Raw genomic sequence first — 19736 nt, 5'->3', positions numbered from 1 at the left:
GTTTTTTCTTTACCATTCTGAGAAGAAAATACTATTTCTTCATGTACTAATCAGGAAGTATAGAAGAAATACAAAGATTATTTTATATCAAAGATGATGAAAAAGCTTCAAGATTTGTTAGATCAATGGTTCAGAAACTTTACAGGTACCAAGAAGTATTTGTTTGCACCTGAGTTTATTCAGTGTTAAGAAGTGATAGGTCAGTATTTGGGTAGACTCTGTTCCTTACAGTACTTCAACAACAGTTCCATTAGGCCTACTGAATTTCAGTTAGTGATTGTCAAATGACAGATATTAATAAATTACAAAAGAACTGTTCTAGGTATTCCTGTCCTTACAAGTACTCTTTTTTGGAGAAGAGTTTTTTGGAGGACACCTATTATGAATCTGAACAAGCACATCTGCTACCAGGTAAGAGTATCTCAAAGATAAAAGCAAGACTTCAAAATGTTTCATAGAAGCAGTAGCAGCCTTCCTTCCCTTTGATAGTCCTCTGAGAAGCCAAAAACCTAACCTCTAAGCGCTTTTTCTAAGGGCATTAGAGGAAAGTTGAGTGCTTTAAAGCTTATTTTTAGTGACTAAGGATTTTTGTGTTTGTTTTGCTAGTATCAACCCTACTATTTTTCCCTTACAAGAATAACAAAAATTTCTGTGCTTAAGCAAGTGAATCAAGCAAGATCAAACATTGGCAGATAGGAAATTTTCAGTTCAGATATAGTACAGCTAACTAACATGAAATATGTAATTTTATATGACATTAACAAATCAATTCAAAACTTAGACACTTCATCCCTAAAAAGCATGTCACTGAGTATTTTACTGTATTGTACAATTATGTATTTTTATATAGACTAATAAAACAAGATATCAAAAGCTCTCTTTCTTCTTATTCACATTTCTGTAAGCAATTTGGCATCATAAATACAGCAGGATAATATTTAAGCAGAACAGCCACAGCCTCCCCTATGTTATTTTCATCAGTTCCATGACACACTGAGTAAGAGTTCTAACTACCTCAAGTATAAATAGAGTTAAAATGGCAATTTAAAAGAAAAGACAGTGACTCACAACCAATAAGAGAAGAACATGATGGTGATTCAAACCAATGTACAGCCTTGTCTGCTTCTAACTCTAGGTAATTTTTGACAGTGGGAGTGGTTTATTTATTTATAAATCTTTTCCTTTAAGTCTACCAAGCATTTTAAAAGGAATTTTCTAAGACTGCTGTACTGTAAGACAGCACACTTGATTTAAGAAGATATTGTTCTACCTCCTTTTGATCCAATATTCCTTGTTGATTGAAGACTCAGTACAAGCCTTACCTTTGCAGTGTCTGTGTAGCACATCTAATGCAGCAATGAGGAACTCGTGTGCATCTTGTTGCTCGTACCCTGCTAAATGCCGTGCATGAGTCCATACCAGGTGCAATAACCTATATGGAATGTGAGGAGATCGGTGCCCAGAGTAAAACTGCTCAAAGCAAAGAAAAGGACATAACTGTTAACAAGTTACACAGCCTCAGTACATTTAATTATTAAAAACTTAAATGAGTGCAATTAGTCAAATAAATTTAAACCATTTAATTCTGATAGCCTTAATAAAATACAGAGAGAGCTTTTTATCAGACTACTGAAGAAGTGATCTCAGAACTCAGCACCTCAGTTTTCTCCCTTGAAATTCCATCATTTTCTGATGGATTGGCAAAAAAAAAAAAAGCAAAAAGCAAGCAGGCACGGCAGGGAAGGTGAACACAAACAACACTCAAAAATTCCTTACTGATACCATTGGCTTTTAGTAAAATAGCGGGGGGGGGGGGGGGGGGGAGGGGGGCGAGAAAAAAAAAAAAGAAAAAGAAAAAAGGGAAAAAAAAGAAAAAAAGAAAAAAAAAAGAGAAAAAAAAAGAAAAGAAAAAAAAAGAAAAAAAAGAAAAGAAAAAAAAAGAAAAGAAAAAAAAGAAAAAAAAAAAAAAGAAAAAAAAAGAAAAAACCCTACATTTGCAAGAGATCAGCAATTTCATTCCAAAATTACATGCCCCCCAAAATCAGGACAAACACTGAAGATGAGAATATTAGATGCCAGCTGTCAGCCAGCCCCTGACTCAAGACATGCTCACTGCATCCAATGGCTGTGCACAGTCCCATCTCATGGAAACCTTTACAAGCAGGATAGCAGCCGCATGCCAGTCTTGGCCTTTCACTCTACAGCTATAACAGCACAAAGCCTTAGAAACAACTTTGTCAAGTACAGCTTTTTGCAGAGCTGAAGGTACCAATTCATTCATCCATCCCCAAAGTCAGCTGCCCATTACCACTCCTGCAGGGTGTCACTGCCCAGAGACCTGGTCCTGGACCAGCTCCTGCATCTCCTTCAGTCAAAATCTGATGAGCTTGTTACAGTAGTGACTGAAATTGCCCCAGGTGATTTTGCCAAAAGCATATTAGAGTGTGCACAGACAAATTATTCAGTCAGCAAAACCGTGAGGTGAAACACCACTGCTGAGGGGTGACACACAGCTGGGAAGGTACATCAGCACAGAAGAGGAGGACAGATAACTGGCTACGGAAATTCGTGTTTGGGGTTTTTGGTTTTTTTTTTTGTTTTTTTTTTGTTTTTTTAAAAATGAATAAAGTCCCACTGAAAAACAAAACATGCCAACCCCCCCCATACTAAGGTTCTCTGTTTCCCTGGGTCAAGGTTCAGCTCCTTCCTCTACCCTCTCCATTTCCATCCAAGTGCTACTGCTACAACTCTTCTACTTTCCTCTTCCTGGGTCCTCACTTCTGCTGCTGCCAATTCTGGAACCCAGAGTCTGAGACTAAAGCTAACAGTCCCTTCTTGAGCAAGCCGACTTCTTGCTCAAGAATCTGCTCAAGAACCCCTGCACCACTACACCACTTCCAAAAGCAAAGCAGAGATGCTTGTGGTATCCCTGCAGGCAGCCAGAAAAGGCCCAGAAAAATTTATTCAGTTGGCCTTCAGGTTGTATTTAAGAGTAACATTTTATTTTAATAAGTGAAAATTTGTAAGTCATTCTGCCTTCCCCAACCTTTAGAAAAGGTATTTGCCAGTGAAGGGTGCCTGCAACACCACAATTATGTTTTGCCAAGATCCTATCAAATCAATGGCGGTTTATTTTCAGTTACTCTTCCCAAACAGAAGACAGTAAGCAGCAAATGCACAGAACAAAAATAAGATTTAAAACCCCAGCAGTATATAATTTCTCAGTCTCACTGGAAAAGCAGGCTTCCTTTCCCAGACCTAAGTTTCTCCCTCCCCAGTCCCTGAGCATTTTATATGAGGGCATTGTGCTACAAACCTGCCTAGATGAAACACACTGTATTTTTAAGGGACAGGTAGGCAAAAGGTAGTACAATCTTCTCATCTAGTCCTCATTTTTGTATGTTTTCTAAATGGTTTTAGTGTATTTCCTTGCAAAGAAATTTCTTTATTGCAAGCTCTGCTTTTTCGAAACAAGAAGATATATCTCTGCAGCCAAACAACACAAAATGCTTCTATAAATAAAAAGATCAATAGTTAACTCTGATGCCAACAAGAATGACACCAAGGGACTGGAGCAGTAGTATGGTAATTGAAAGCTGCTGACGCAGCTGCTGCTCGACATAATTCAGGGAACTGTAGCAATAAAACTTCTCTGTTCTGTCACTCTTTACAATTAGTCCCAGAGCTCTCCGGTCATTTTAACCAACAGCACTCTCCATAATTACTCCACTGCAGACACTAGACCTGCCAGCAGATCTTGCATTCTCTTGTGCTTCATTAGAAGAACCTAACAAGAAGCTTTATCAAATTATTAGCTATTGTCACACAGAAACTAGAAACACACCTAGTAAGAATGCTGTTGAATATACATGGAAGTGGGTGAAAGCTTCACTATTCTAGTAAATAAAAAATGAAACAAGAGAATCCGAGCACATTCAAATAGTGTATTTTAAACTGGAATGTACAAAACATCCATCCCATCTCTGTCATTTCCTTGTTGCTGTGAAGAGCAACCTATCAGAGCTGTTCCAATCCACAAAAAGGAAAGAAGTCCATGTAAAGTCTTATTTAATCACTATTATACAAATATTTTCATTAACATGAGCAAATATAAATAATGATGTATTTGCAAGTCACCTCTAAAGCATTTCAACAGCACAATTCTTCCAAACATAATTTAAAATTTTTTTTGTTTAAATTTGTTTTCAATGCAGCAGTATCAGTTGTTTATATTGGAAAGAACTAGTTCAAGTAATTTGAAAATGCCTGGTAATACACTGTTTAATTGCTGTTCGGGGTGGGGTGAGGAAGACACCTTCCCCAACCAGGATTCAAAGCCGCCATTCTTGCACTCAACCCAAGTAACAGTAACTTTCTTTTTTTGCATTTAACACACTTGCTCTTGGATTCTAAAAGGAAGAATCTATAGGGGATTTAGAGGATTCTAGTCTTTGTATTTTGCATTATTGTTACCAAAAATATACAGATACCAGTCAGTTTAAAACAAACAAACAAAAAAGCCAACAGCACACCAAGACACACACAACCCCAAAACACCACCACACACATCTGTACTTCCTTCTCCTCCTGCCAAAAACACATGCATGGAAGTTTCCCAATTATGTGAACAAACAGATGCATTTGATCTACCCTGCATACGTATCAACAAACCAGTCTCCGAGCTTTGTAATCAAGAATTTATAGGCATAAATCCTGTACCAGGCTCCAGTCCAATTTGAGAAGCTAAAACCTCCTCGTAGAAATTGGTTCTCAATTAAGACTTTAAACGTTCTGAAAATTTACATGGATAAAGGGAGTGGGTAATACATGCGCCTTTCAGAATAAAAGAACACCTACTGGAGGTTTCCCAACAACGAGCAATGGTTCAAGGAATCAGAAAAACCATTGTGCTTGCACGCACTCTGTATGTTCTATACTTATTTCAGAGAAAAGATTTAGTAAACTCAGCACAAACTCTGTATTTTCCATGACAAAATGCAAGGCCTCTGTCTATGTAAAGAGCCTTAACTACTTTTTCGCCCTTGTACCTTTGTTGTAACTTACTTTATACATAAGCCATTTCAACAGTGTACCATCTTAAGATATCAAAGCCATAAATCATCTCGTTGTTTTTCCTTTTTGTCCTCACTTTTCAACTCTCCACGTAGTTGTGCTGTACACTTTGATAGGCTCATGAGGATGAGTAATGATGGGAATAAAGAAGGCTTTGTTCTTTACATCTCTGAGTGGATGCACTGCATTCTGCTATATTCCCAGGTATTCTTGCTATTCCAGTCACAGAGTGCACCGAGATACAGATCCGCTAATCCTACCATCCTGAATGGTCATTCTGTAAAGTATTTAGATAAACCTTAGGGTGCAGACCATCCTGAAATTAATTTTCATTGGTGAAGCAAAACTAAAACACAAATACCAGTAGGTAAAAAGTAGCGCACAAACCCTTTCAGCCAAAAGGCTCAATGAACGGATTCTGTGTGTTCTATCTTCCCTCCATCCAGTTTCACCACTATCTGTTATTCCCATATCCTTTTCATTCCTTTTCTTATGCAGTGTAATTCATGTCATCATTCTATTGAGAAATAGGTTTCAAGTAGCACAAATGAGAATGTTAATGGATGCAGTCAGATATTCTTAAAACAAACAGAGATCAATGCTTGGCATATTTGCAAGAAAAGCTACCAGGAAAAAAAATCTCAATTCTGAGAACAATCTGATACTCATTACTCACCACCAACCTACTTCAAGGTGGAAGAACTTTGTAACTTCCTATTTATCACAAAGAAACCACACAACCTATATAACTAAATGGTCTTAAACAAAAAAGGGACAAGTGTTTTCTGTTTAAGCAGCAAAATAGCAAAACTTGCTTATTTATGTATAGTAAGTTTAATTTAATGTTCAAAACAGTCTCTTTTTCTCCTGGAGAGTTCTTACTGGCATGCATTCACCAGATCCCCTGGCATTCCATTTGCCTAAGATCACACCTTCAGAAAAGAAGGGTGGCGGTGAGATGAAGTTAACCCTTGCCCTGATCGTTTGTCACTAGGTAAAATGCCTTGGGATAACTACATCAGTTAATCCCGGTGAGAAAGCTACGTAAAAACAAGACAGAACCTGAACCAGTTTCCCCAGTAATTCAATTACAAAGGAATTCTTAACCATAACACTGAAGTCTCCACTGGTTAGCTTTCCTTCATCTAGACCTCATCTCTGCAAAGACACTGTAGGAATCTTCATCATAACCACTGCATATAGTTGGGACATGAAAGATAACCAGTCTGCTCCAAAAATGCAAAATTTTTGTTTAAATTCTGAACATACAGAAATTAAAACTCACTGGGAAACAGAATTTTACAATGAGTGCTGACAAAGCTATAAATATAACATGGGATTTACTGCTTGCAAGTTAAAATATATTGAGTCGGTTACAGACACTACAGTTTTGCTTGTGGAGGACTAAGTGCTAGTTTTACTTCCAAGGTGGTTGAGTCACTTTTTGTTGTCCTCCCACAGCACATAGCTGCAGTATTTCAATGTGAAATAAGGACGGAGACTACTGTACTGCTACCTTTGCAGTCTGATATCACAGATATGGCTCTTCCCTCATTCACATACCCTCATTTTTGAATTTTGATTGGAGAAAATGAAGGCCGAGATTCCCAAAGTTATGTGTGAAATTAAACTTGATTACAATTGAAACTAATGTGAATGCTGCATTTAAGCCCCATTTTGGATAACAGCCTGTTCTTTGTTACATGCTTGCATATAGTCTAGCAAAAGGCATCCTAGGCTATCAACAGGGCTCCACATACAAAAATAGAAATAAAAAGCATTACCTAGACAGTCTTGATCTTTCCTCCAGCCCCTCAATCTGTAATGTAATACTCATTTCCCCTTTCCCAAGGGATTTTTTTAAAAAAATGCATGTGTGTAAACAGAATGTGGTGATACTCATCAGAGTAAGACTTTATACCACAAATTGATGAAAGGATATCAAGATTATAATAGTACTTTTTTTTTAAATAAGCAAATAGGTTTCTATATTAACAGTGTACAGAAGCTGGCATTTCTATACCATGGCTGATTTTTTTTTATCTAGGCAGAGTGGTATTTCCCCATTTAACTGCACATCTGGTTTCAATAATCCTGCAGCTGCTACCTATTGGTATGCCTGCCTTTTGTTTTTACCTCCTTTCCTGACAGACATAGAAATAATTGAAAAATAAATAAAAAAATAAGAAGTATAACATACAACTAAGGACTGATCAGCAGCATGAAAGGTTGCAAATTCATATGAGTGTCAAGTATGAGCAGAAAACAACTTTGTACTGGAATGGGGGACTTTACCTTCCATATATGTTTAATTTACCTGCAATGACCAAAAAGACTCATCTCTGGTGAAAAAGGCACAGAAGTAAAATCAAATTGAAAATCACAAGATAAAGGTAAAGCTATTTTAGGTTGGTCTCAGTTTGAATGAACTTCCATAACAGCATCTACACAAAAGACATGCTCTGTGTACAAACATCTCCAGCTATCTTAAATGCTCTGTGACAGCATGTACTATAGCTTTTGGGGGGGGTTTTGTTTGGGTTTTGGTTTGTTGTTTGGTTTTTTGTTGTTGTTGTGTTGGGTTTTTTTTACTTATCAAGAAAGCAGATCTATCACAGGGAAAGACACAAGAGCTGGATTTGTTTGTTTTTAAAGACTCATCTTAAAACTAGAAGCCCAATTCTAGCCATAGTCCTTACATTGCTGATGCACAACTAAGGTACTTAATAACGCTCTTTGACTATTTAATAAGGAAAAGACTGTGCCCGTCTCATACAGCACAGACTAGACCTACAGAGAAAGACACATTACAAAGCCAGTCACCTGAGTGAGAAATGGAAAGAACAGTAGCTCATACATGGAAGGTACAAACCGTACCAACACATTCACTTTTCTACATCCTCTGGGCCATTAATGGGTTTCCACATAAGAGATGATAGTAAAGATGTTTCTACCTGTTAGAAAGCATTGAATCAAGATCTTTAAAATATTTATACAGACCTACATAATCCAGTGCCTTAAACCACAGGCTATATACTATTACTTTACTCTCACTCCCATTATCACCCAAAGAGCCTGTGACATATTTTCCAGTTACAACTTGCACCTTTAATTAAAGTACACATTCAGCTTTAAGACTAAAGATTTGCAGATCAGTCTCAGAAGAGCAGGCAGCACTGTAATTATTTCCAATACCAGCTTTGCCTAAACAAGGGTGACTTATGACTAGGACTTAAAAGGCCCTTTTCAGTAGCTGGGTATTTTTGACAGTAGGGTCTCACCCAATCCTTACTGCTCTGTTTTGCCACACCTTCAGGGGAAACATAATTTACATTCCCTTTATATTTGCAAATAGAACACAATCCCTTTTGGGGTAAGGAACAGCCAGCATCTGTGGAAAGGCGATGCTATTGTGGCAAACAGCACTCACCTCCTGAAAAAGCGTAGACATTTCACAGACCAGACATGAGCTGGGGCTTTGCATTTCACATTTGTGCCTGTCGGAGAGGAAGAAATCTCGCAGCAGTGGAGTGTGGGTAAGTGCCTGGACAATACAGTTCATAAAACATGTGTTCCCAAGATTGATTAGCCCTCGTAGACCTATAAAGACAGAAGGGGGAGGGGATGCATAAGCATTATCAAGTTAACAAAATGGTATATTTGCATTTTTATATAGTTTTCACAATATTGCCACAGATTTACTGTATATGCACAGCTCCAAGTACACAGTTTTATATTCTTTTAGGTAGGCTATTGGTTTCGATGTACTTAAGTCACAAGCTGCCACAAGCTTGCTGAACTACGCTAGGATTTGTATTTTAAATTCTCAGGGGAAAAAAAATTAAAAAAAGGAAACCTCAAAGTACAGCAATACCAATAGCATTATTTTGCAATGGCTGCTTTGCCATATGTCACCAAAACATGCCCCCTCCCCAAGCTGATACCAAAGTGCAATGACAACAACTGGTATGTCACTACAGTAAGAAACCAACACATCTAAATAAATCAATAAGTAAGTTTTCAGATAGTTTAAAAGGCTTTCCCTCATGCAGGTCATCAAGCCAGAATAAGGATTTTGTACTGTTATAATGCAACAATCATCTTTCTAAGACAGGCAGCAAAGGAAACAGCCTTGATAAAACAAAGTCAGGCTGTCATCCAATGCAGACTTAGCATATCCTTTTTTTGCATAAAACCCAAGATCCAAACAAAACCACCTTAAAAGAGAAACTCTGAACAATACTAGTTGCACAGTTGTTTTAGCTAAGTTAAACATTAATCTACAGTATACATAAAAAAAAAATTGAACTTGGCATAAGAGGATTCATCACACCTTAAGTCAAACGTTCAGTAATGCCCAGAGACGATTTCTTGTGCTTGGAAACCAAGATGCTTAAAGGAAAGCTCTTTTGTTGCACAACAGAAGAGAGGTTAGGAGTGGGGAAAGCTTTTCAGTCATTTGCAAAGTCTAAGCGAGAAGAAAAACATGCTCAAATCCTTGAGTATTCTTCCAAAATGTTAACATAATACCACCATACAGGAGTGCTAAATGAGAAGAGCATCAGGTGGACAAGAATGCTTATTTTTAATAAAAAACTTACTTTAAAACAAGATAAAATGCACTGATGAATACAATTCTGGTATTAATTTAAAATTAACATAGTCCTCTTCTGCAATATAATGGGATTACTACACAAATGATGAATGGAAAAAACAGGATTACTTGACAGAACGAAGAATTTCCTTGCCATTCCATGGGAAGAAAAAAAAAAAAGGATCAGCTGGCAATGCCATGGTAATTAAAAATGGTGCAGTTCCCTTGCAGTACACCAGATAGTGCTCAAAGGGCTCTTTAGCATCTTTCAGCAGGAGGAGGTGTGGTCCAGTTGCTATGTTACCAGAGAGAAACAGCACTACATCAACTTGAACTGCATAGCGAGCTGTCGACGATGGACACAGAGCCCTTTTAAATTTTTTTTTTCCTGTATCTAATTCAACACTGCCCTCCTTCCAACAGCTTCCTGTTGCTTCTGTTTACTCAAAGTGCGGGACAAAGTTTCTCATTGTATTATAGTAACTTCTACTGGGCAGAAAGCTTGCTGCAATTATTTGCTTTATTTTCATGCTGGGAGGCAACAAGTGTACGCACAACACTAGCAAAGTGTTAAATAGTTAATTTGTTGTAGCAGCTTGAAATATGGTGTGATGCTTCAACGTTGTACACAATCCTATTTCAATCCCCAGACTACATGTCTCTGCAAACAATGTCACAACAAAAAGGTGTTCATGCTGTGCAAGTCGAGAAATGTTTGGTCGGTACCTCTTGCCTACCTCTCCCCTGTGTTTTCCATTTTAAACTTACTGGTTTTATTTAAATCACAGACTGTGCAAACAGAAGCCTGTAAGGCTCCCTGGACATGCCTGAGATGCACCAGGGTATTTTGAGAAGCAGAAGAGTCTCTCCCTATTCCTCCCCGGAAAACTCCGTCCCTCTGGTTAGCACCAGAATTCAGTCAGCCTGCACAGCGCAGAAGACTAGCGGAAAACCGGTAGTACATCTAGAGACTCATCCTATCACTTTTCGATATCTAATTGAGCAATCACAAGTAAAAGCAAACACATAAAGGCAGCTTTTTGGAATCATTTATTAAGCATCATTTATTACATGCCTGTGGCTGGACCTTCTTTCCCTGTGACCACAAGAATCAAATCTTCCTCAAAGTTGCCACCAGAAGACTAGTTACAGGCATCAAACTTGGAAGGCTCTCTTGGTTTACTCTACTTGCTTGGTCTTTTGGTGTCAGTTTTTCATGGGTCTAAATGGAGTGCTTCGTACACTATGACTTCACTTGAATGACCCAAGACAAAGTAACCTGCAAAACAGACAAAGCTGAAACGTGAATACTCCAAACCCTAATAAAAATCAGAAAATGGTGAATGTAGCAAAACATGAGAACTTACTTGGCTGAAAAGGGAAAAACATAAAGGAGCATACATCATTCTTATCCTTCAGGGAGCAATGACTGCAGCTGCTATACTGTCTCTTAAACTGACATTTGAAATGAAATGGGTATGATGCACTGAACTCCAGCTAAGGTACTGTGTAACTAATTGCAGCATCTTGGAAAACATCAAAATTTGATGTACATAAACTAAAGAGCTAACAGAACTCAGAACAACACATCCTCTTGTGCTTAACTTTTAGGGGGGTGGGGAATAGTTTTGTTGGAAAGGAAAACAGCTAAAAACTAAAGCCTATACAGCATTCTGGTCAATAAAATATTAAGAATGTAAAAGGCTTGTGTCTGCCACACCTATTCCCTCCCCATTAACAATGCCTGGCAATGTTTAACTGGAATAGTCAGCATTGCAACATGTGGGTCATAAATTAACAGAAAAATAATGTGCCAAAACCTCAAATACAGCAGTCCCCTTTTGCTAGCATCAACAGTTGTCTCCACTAGCATCTATTCAAGTGCACAGTATTTGTACAGAGGAGTGGGCTAACTGTCTAACGATTGCCAACAGGATCTAACCTCTAGTAATAAAGCTGTGGTACTTTGCAGACTTCTGCTGTGCTTCATAGTGTTATCTTTATTTCTGTTTCTTATGAATGGTTTCTGAAATGAGTAAGAGCAACCACCAAGATTCTTAATATATTCTATACACAGATGTGTGCTCTTGTGGTAAGTGTATTTAGGAGAAAAATACTTGTTTACTTCTGAACCTTGCTGATGTAAATGTAAATATTGGAATAAATTAATATTGTTGTCAAGACAAAATTCTCAGGTACAGTATAATCATAAAAAAGAAAATACCCTTTAATCATCATGCTTGGTATACGACCACCATTCTCATTGTTACATGCTGGACTGGCAGGGCGTAAGCAAAGCAGCAAGAAATCTACTTCTGCAATGCCTTGAACACAGGTAAACCCATCTGGGAAATTCTTTTTACATTTGGTCTCAAAACTAGGTTCTAAGTAGCTGGCTTACCTTTGTCAGCTTCAGTTCTTCAATCTTCTTCCAGTAACGGGTTTTGGTTTTTCAAATGCTCACAGTAATAGATCTGCAATACTGGGCAACAATGCTTGTTGTGATGCAGGGAGATCTAGAACACTGGTTCTGCAAGTCCACCCACACAGGCGAGATGAAAAAACCAAAACAAGATAAGGAAATTCCACTTCTCTGTGAAATGCAACTGTACAGCTATTAAAGGTGGGGAAGCGGGGAAATGAGAGGACCACACATGAATACAAAATACAGAAAAACCAACCAGGTGCCTATCTTGCTCTTCTGGAAGAGGTTCTGTTTGTCTCTAAACCTAGGCTTTGTGCTGGGATAGGAAAGACAGCAGACAAACCAGTCTGAACAAATATTACCACACAGAAACCTTGTGATCTATTTGAATGAAGGTTCTGGAAGCAAGAACATAGGTCACTATATAATGCAACTTTGTGAGACAATGAGGAAATAATGCAGATGCACTACAGCATAGCCAGCTTGAGATCCTTTTTAGATTAAGCACAGGTTGGCAACAACTTAGACAATTTTTTGTCCCCTAGCCCCAGCGCTCCCAGTTCCTCATCTGGTGTTGATGTTCCTCTGAAGCTCCATCAGACAGTATCAGAAGTCAGCGCAAGCTGAGGAAGTGTTCACTGAAGTATTTAAAGAGAGTTCAGCATAACCCTTGGAAACAAACAGTGCAGCATAGCAATGGAGATTTCTAGAACAATTTTGGGGTTTCATCCTATGTTCATACAATAGGAATTACAACATCAATTTAAGAGCATCTTTTTGAAAATGCATTTCAAGGGAGAACTGCCCTACTTCTTCACACCTAAAACTAAAACCAAATTCTCTCTCAACTCTCAAGTTTCAGGTGCAGACCACACCACACATTACCACAACGTATCTGTTACAAACACTCGCCCCAGCCAGACCAACACACTACTGTTCCACTTGCATGCCAGAAGCATAGTTCTGCTAATGGTGTTAGTGACAGCAATTATTCTCAAAAGATAATCCCTTTTGAAATAACAACAATAATTTAAAAACCCCTTATTTCAGAAAGCAGCAGTATGCAGATAGGTTAAATTACAAGTCTACACAGGAAAATGCACAACATTTGGTGACACTAGCGATCACGTGAGTTATCAACAACAATAACCATGTGGTTTTGGTGAATTTATTCCACGCCGCTTCAGCTGCAGCATCCTTTCTCAGTGGCTGCATGAAACCCACAGGTAACTGCAGAAGCAGGAATACCGAGTTGAATGTATTAGAAAAGGGTTTTTTCTTAACTTTTTTATGAACAAACTTATAGATGACACACTCGGGTATTAAATTATTTTGATAACAGTTAAGAAAAAGCTACATAAAATTTTGCCACAGCCAGGTTAAATGAAAACATTTCTACCACATGATCCTAAAAACTAACTTAGCGATTCAATGTCTCCACCTCCACCAAACACAGAGCATGCAATCTACCACAAAAGAAAAAAATAATTGCGGGGACGGGGGACGGGGACGGGGTGTGGGGAAGAAAAGAAAAAAAGAAAAGGTGTTTGAGCAAAAGCTGAGTTTCCAAAAAGGTCTAAGTTGTATTCTTTAAATTAAAACAGTTTTATAGCTTTGATTTAGAATTTGTGAAGAATGAATTTCTTTTCCTTTGTTTATTCCTAAAGGGCACAAGCAAACAGTTTGACCACGTAAAGTTCATATTTTAATAGGAAAATTTTGACATAAAATTCTCACATTATCTTGAAATTCACCTGAGTTCTGCCAACCACGTCTTCTACTTTTTCCACCACTTCTAAGATACAAAGCACAAGTATTGATTTATTCCTTCAGTAATAAGCTACCGTATTTAGGTATTATGCCTTCTTTATATTGCAGAAAGGCATCAGGACAGAAACTGGCAGTTTTGATTGGCTGGTTTTTAAACACTGCAAAAATAATATTAAAAAATATTTAAAAATAACACAGACCCCAGACAGCTTTGATGAAGAACACGGAAGGATGGAGAACATTTATGTGACCTGGGACACGGCTGAACTGAAACACCTGTCAGCAACTACACTGTAATGCTTTGCCAGGAGGAAGCCTGCAGCAACCAGGAGGCCTTTGCTATGGGCTTTTGTTCCAGTGCCTGTTAGACGAACATATATAGAAGTGTATTAAATGTTTGGGGATTTCCCCACTCCTTTCACATATATTCCAAGAGTTAATTTTCAGGAGTTAATAAAAATGACCACATAATATTCTGTTGGTTTTTAAGCCACATCAGTAGTACCCCTTCAGGAAGATGTAGTGAGTTTAAGAAAAGAATTTAAGCAAAAAAGTTCTGCAAGTACAAACTTTGAAACTTCTATAAAATTCAGAGTACGATCAAAATCTAGTAAAAACAACCCTGCAATGAATACGCTCTGCCTAGAAGCAAGTTAAAGGCTAGAGCCACACAGAAATGATTTCGTGGCAAGTTATATACTTGCACACAATTTGCTGTTCAAATGAAATGAAGGTGGTCTCTCATGACCCCAGGTCTAAGAACATAGAGTCAGCAACAGCAACGTGGGAGAACTTTCAGCTTTGTGGTGAGCCTCTTCGGCAGTCATAGGTGGATTTGCAGTCTTACTGCTGGCGAGAGGACACTTCAACAGACACTGACATTAAACCCTGAACAGAGTTCCTTCAGTAAATCAATAGTCATCTTTGTCAGATATGATACACTCTTGACACCACCACCCCCAGGAAAAAAAAAAAAAAAAAGTCAGTTAATAGTGGGCCTGCCAAATACTTACAATAAGAGTAAGCTACTGCAGTGTTGGTTAACATATCCTGTGTTCAAAAAAAAGCCTGCACAATGGCAAAACTGTACTCTCAATCCAAAAGGATTTCCAAAAAGGGTAAAAATTTAAGAGATTCAAACGCAGAAGGAATTTGATAAAGAAAACACATAATGCTAAAATAATAATATGAACCACTGAAGATGCTGTTATAAACTGCTGAGTTGTAAATGTCTGTTGTCTTGCTCACAAGGGGTTAAGCTTGAAAACACTGTGCCTCTACACAGAGCCTTTCTCAGTTTTATGTAATCACCAAGCTACAGAAAAAAACTCTCACTAAACAGAAAAGGTACTAGGAGAGGAAAATGAATATGTGGCTTTGGAAGACTAGACTATACCAATTCAGTCGAATGAAAAAGATGTGGCAAGATCCAGATACATAAAAATAATGAACAAACCACAAAAATGTTCTAGGAGCTCCTGTAACAAGAGCAAACCCCAAAACATTAAAGAACACCACAAAGATGATGAGGCCACCCCCTTTGAGCAGTGCTGAGCAGCAAGACCAGGGACATTAAGGCTGCAGTTCCAGGCTTCTTGCCATTGCATCTCCTCCTTGCCCTAACCCTCTCTCATCTAACAGGTTTATCACCTCGACTTCCCACTGGAACCACCTTCCCAAGTCACCATGGGCTCTTCCTCACCAAACACATCCCGCTCTGTCCTGCAGCTGATCAGCATAAGGAGGTTACAAACTAGACTGCTTATTACCACCCTTTTCCTGGGTACTTAAGGATCCCCGGCAGATAGGTTGTGGCAACTGCTTGAATAAGTGCTCTCCGAACAGATTCATTGTTTCAGATTGGTTAATCGGTAAATCTTTTTTGAACAAAGTATTTTTGACAGAAACAGTTAGCAAGGGATTACATGACAGATCAAAGAAATTAAGATGAACACTCAGGGCAATAATCTTTCCTCTTTGGGTTACTGCTGAACCAGGTAAAAATGTGCTGAAGCACCCCTGTGTTTATTTTTCTGGCTTGGCTCCTTTGCTCCAGTTATTCAAGGTTGCCAGGTTAGTCATTGCTCATTTTGAATCACTGTAAATCCCTCCTGAAACAAACCACCTTTCTTGAGCTAGACCGCTACCACCACCCACCCACTCTCCCAGCCCCCTCAAGCTATTCAACCACCAAGAGGCACAACCTGGAGAACTTCGCTCAGTCTTCTGCTCTACCTGACTTTTATGCGAAGACTTTTAAATCACAACTCAGAAGAGAGTTCTAAAGCAGTATTTCTTAACTTAGAGATTTGTGATACATGTTTTCAAATTTTCTATATATGTTATAGTCTATTTATTAATATAAATATTATATTATTCCATTATCTAAAAATAACTATTAAATATCATGTATATATGTGTGTGCATCAGGATTCATAGGTCACATTGAATCCTGCAGTTTTGGAAGGATGATAGCATACATGGTATTTAGATAATATTGTTATACAAGTTTGGATTTCTTCTTCCTGTTTTAATTATAAACAAATATTTTCATTTGGCACTGACAGGAGTCAAATAAAAAGCCAGCCCCTTCCATCCACAAGCCCTAATAGATGCACACATGCACTCCAGTGCAGTTGGAGGACACATTCTTAGTTTAAATATCTGACCTGTGCACACGTAATTTGGGGGAACCGTACATTAAGTCCATTCTGTAGAGTACTGGGATTAGAACAGAAAGTAAATTTATCTGTCTTCTTTGCCACTGCTTACCCTATCTAAACACACAAGAACAACAAGGTGGAGGTTTTTTCCTTACACATACTGACCTAGTGTTGGCATGGTTTCCCCCCCGCCACCCCCCCCCCCAAACTCTAACATAAGAAGCAAGGTGGGTAAGAAAACTAATTTAAAATATGGAAGACACTGAAAACGGAACCAGTCAGTATACAACTATGAAGAACAACTCCTGTTAATAGAGAGAGAATAAGTTACAGGAGTATTTTAGACACACTGCATTATGCATTGCACCATGAACTACAAGTTTACCCACCCCTACCCAGACAGAAAGGCAATACATCAGAAAAGGCTTTCTGGAAGGAAAAAAAAAAAGTATCTTAGGAAAAAGGAATATTTGCATTCTAAATGAAAACCCATCTTTAACCTTCCAATTTCTGGCTAAAGGATTCCGGATCACTGCATTTTTTCCATTACCATTGAAATAACAGATTGCTCAATAGAAAAATGTTTGCTAATGTGTACAAAAGGAAACCGTCCTTGAGTTTATTTCCAGTTCAAAATCATGGAGTCCAGCTACAAAAGATGGTACACTGGAAGAAAGGCGTATATGCCATGAATGACACATGTATAGCGAAATCATTAACTGTTGAAAGAAACAGAATATAGTCAGTATTCCTCCTTGTATGTATCACCAGCACCAGAAGACAAACACTACTATTTAGATGGACGAATTTAGAAAGTTCTCAGTTTCGATATGTCACTGCTGTACAAAGTAAATGGAATTCATCCTCATTACTGATCTGTTTACCTATTAACACAACTTCACCCGGAGGCAAAGATGGGTTGGTCAGACGGTTGGTCCATTTAAGGAAATTAACCAGACACAATTTGCTCTATAGCTGAGTAACTGACAACTCAAGAAGACCAGGAAATATATCCCATGCACTGAATGCAAGTTGTGACCTTAACTAGATGCTCTGCCATTTACTTATTTTCCTTAAGGTACTCATTACTGGCCAAGGGTGGGTTTGCTTTTAGAAAAAGAGAGTCAATTCCCCACCTTTCAGATTATCAAGTGGTCCAAAAAAAACAGAACATGTCAGTTCCCATTTCCCAGTTTTGCTGTCTGGAAGAAAAACTTCACATTAAGTGTTAGGACTTAAATGCAACACTTAAATGCATGCTCAAGTACTTCATTCAGGTTCACATGACAACTTAAAGTCCGTCCTTTGGTAATTTCCAGCATATTTGTGGGCAACTGGGCAGCTCTAGAGTGACCTCAACATTCACAGGAGACTTTCCAGATTTATCGGTTTTTATGTTGTGTTGGGATTGCCATTCAAAAGTCATTGGTTTTACTCTTTTTCTCCCTTAAAAAATATCCAAAAAACCATGAAAAGTTACCAGTAAGTAACAACCTACCCACATGAAATTGTCAGGATATATGCACGGTGATATTTGTAGCATCTGTTCAGCAGAAGAGATGAATGTATTTTCTAGCATGTCTATGAGGATGATCTAGTTCATCCACACCACAAAGTAAAAACAACAGCACTGGCTCTGTAGAGGCAAGATTAAGTAGTCCAGACCAAGTAAATGTGGTTATGTTCTTTATGCAACTAGGTTTAGTGCCTCTGCACTGCATTCCCCAGTACTTCTTGGAAGGCTCATTACCTTGGGCACAGCGCCATATGAACATGTTCATACTGTTTACAGACCCACACTGACACTGCACACATTCATGCTGCTCTGAGCCTAAGCTGAATTTGCATTGACTTAGTGTGGATCAAGACACCAATAATGCTTTTCCAGCATTTAGTTTGTCACCACCCCTCTTAGTTAACGGGGAATCGACTGCATTCACTATTTTTATTCAATAGTTTCAGTGACATCACATAATATATACTTACGTAAGGGACAAACTACATCAAGATAGTGCAGGCATAATTAGAAGACAGAACAATAATTCAAGAGCAACTTGTTAAATGGGAGAAACTATCTGAAATCAATTAAAGTCAATAAAAGCAATTGTGAAGTAGGAAACAAGAAAAATTAAGTGGACAAACACAAAATAAGGAGCAATGGCTATAGCAACTCACCCTAAATGACTTAATACTCTGCTGTAGTTCTGAGACAAACAGCACTTTGAAACTTAACAGGAATATGAGAAGGCCTGGGAGATAATTATTCTGCCTTGGTGACAGGAAAACCTCAGCTGGATGATGTCTGGATTTGAGCACCCATTTTAAAAGAGATCTATGCAAACTGGGGAGAAGTCAAGAACATGAGTGAAAATTTCCATGAAATTAGTATTTGAGACTGGAGAAACAACTGAAGAACCCACTGGTTGAGTTAATTAATTAAAAAAGATAGTGCTGATGGAGGAACAGCCAGGCTGACAATTTTCAAGTATGTTACAGGCCACTGCAAAGAGGACTGTAATTAACTCTTGTGGCCTACCAAAGCTATAATAAAAAAAGACTGAGCTCACAAGAAGTGAAATTTAATTAGATATTAAAAATAATTGTCTCACAGTTAGAAAACATTGCAACAAGGGAGCCTGGGACTCCCAGCTGTTGGAGTGGTTCCAAAAGCAGCTCTGTCAGCCATCAGGAATGGCCCAGTTCATTGACCCTGACTCAGAAGAGGTGTGTAACACCCCTTCCCCTTTTTCATCCCATGACTGTTCACACATCCAGATTAATATTACAGTGTGATACAAAACACAGGAACCAGCTTTGACAGGGAAGGGGAAGGTGAGGGCATTTTCACACAGCAGCTAAGCCCTTCTAACAGCTCACTGATGCCAAAAGGGATGTTCCCTTTGCACTGAGCTGGCATCTGCTTGACTCCACGGTGAAATGGTTCACCTTGCCCGTCTGACAAAAAAAGTAGCCTCACCTTGAGGGGATGAACTCATCACTTGCAACAGTGATGAGTCTTTGACATGTTTGAGCAGGTTCTCACAGCTGACCACGGGTCAGGACAAAAGGCTGGTGCCAGAATGAAGGAGGGATGCAGGGACTGTCAGTCTCAGGGACAGCCAGCCCTTGTGTCCCCTCTACTGTAAAAAACTTCCAGCGCAGACAGTTGTCTAAAAGCCACAGGCTGGGTAGCAAAACAGCTATAGCCCTA

The 19736-nt window shown here is 38.5% G+C and overlaps 1 protein-coding gene across 7 annotated transcripts in view; it reads right to left on the bottom strand.

Moving 5' to 3' along the window:
* Window positions 1–19736, bottom strand: part of USP22 (ubiquitin specific peptidase 22) — a 112051-nt gene that overhangs the window by 19149 nt on the left and 73166 nt on the right. For all 7 annotated transcript variants that reach the window (XM_049835377.1, XM_049835378.1, XM_049835379.1 and 4 more), the window contains 2 exons: window positions 8504–8673; window positions 1323–1470 (listed from right to left, as the gene is read on the bottom strand). In XM_049835377.1, the coding sequence (XP_049691334.1) occupies window positions 1323–1470; window positions 8504–8673 (318 nt within the window). The remainder of the gene's footprint in view (window positions 1–1322; window positions 1471–8503; window positions 8674–19736) is intronic.

This window comes from Accipiter gentilis, chromosome 33 (assembly GCF_929443795.1).
Source record: "Accipiter gentilis chromosome 33, bAccGen1.1, whole genome shotgun sequence".
In the NCBI taxonomy this organism is placed as follows: Eukaryota; Metazoa; Chordata; class Aves; order Accipitriformes; family Accipitridae; genus Astur; species Astur gentilis.
Note: the sequence above shows the minus strand (reverse complement) of the source record. Positions and strands in the feature narration are given on the sequence as shown.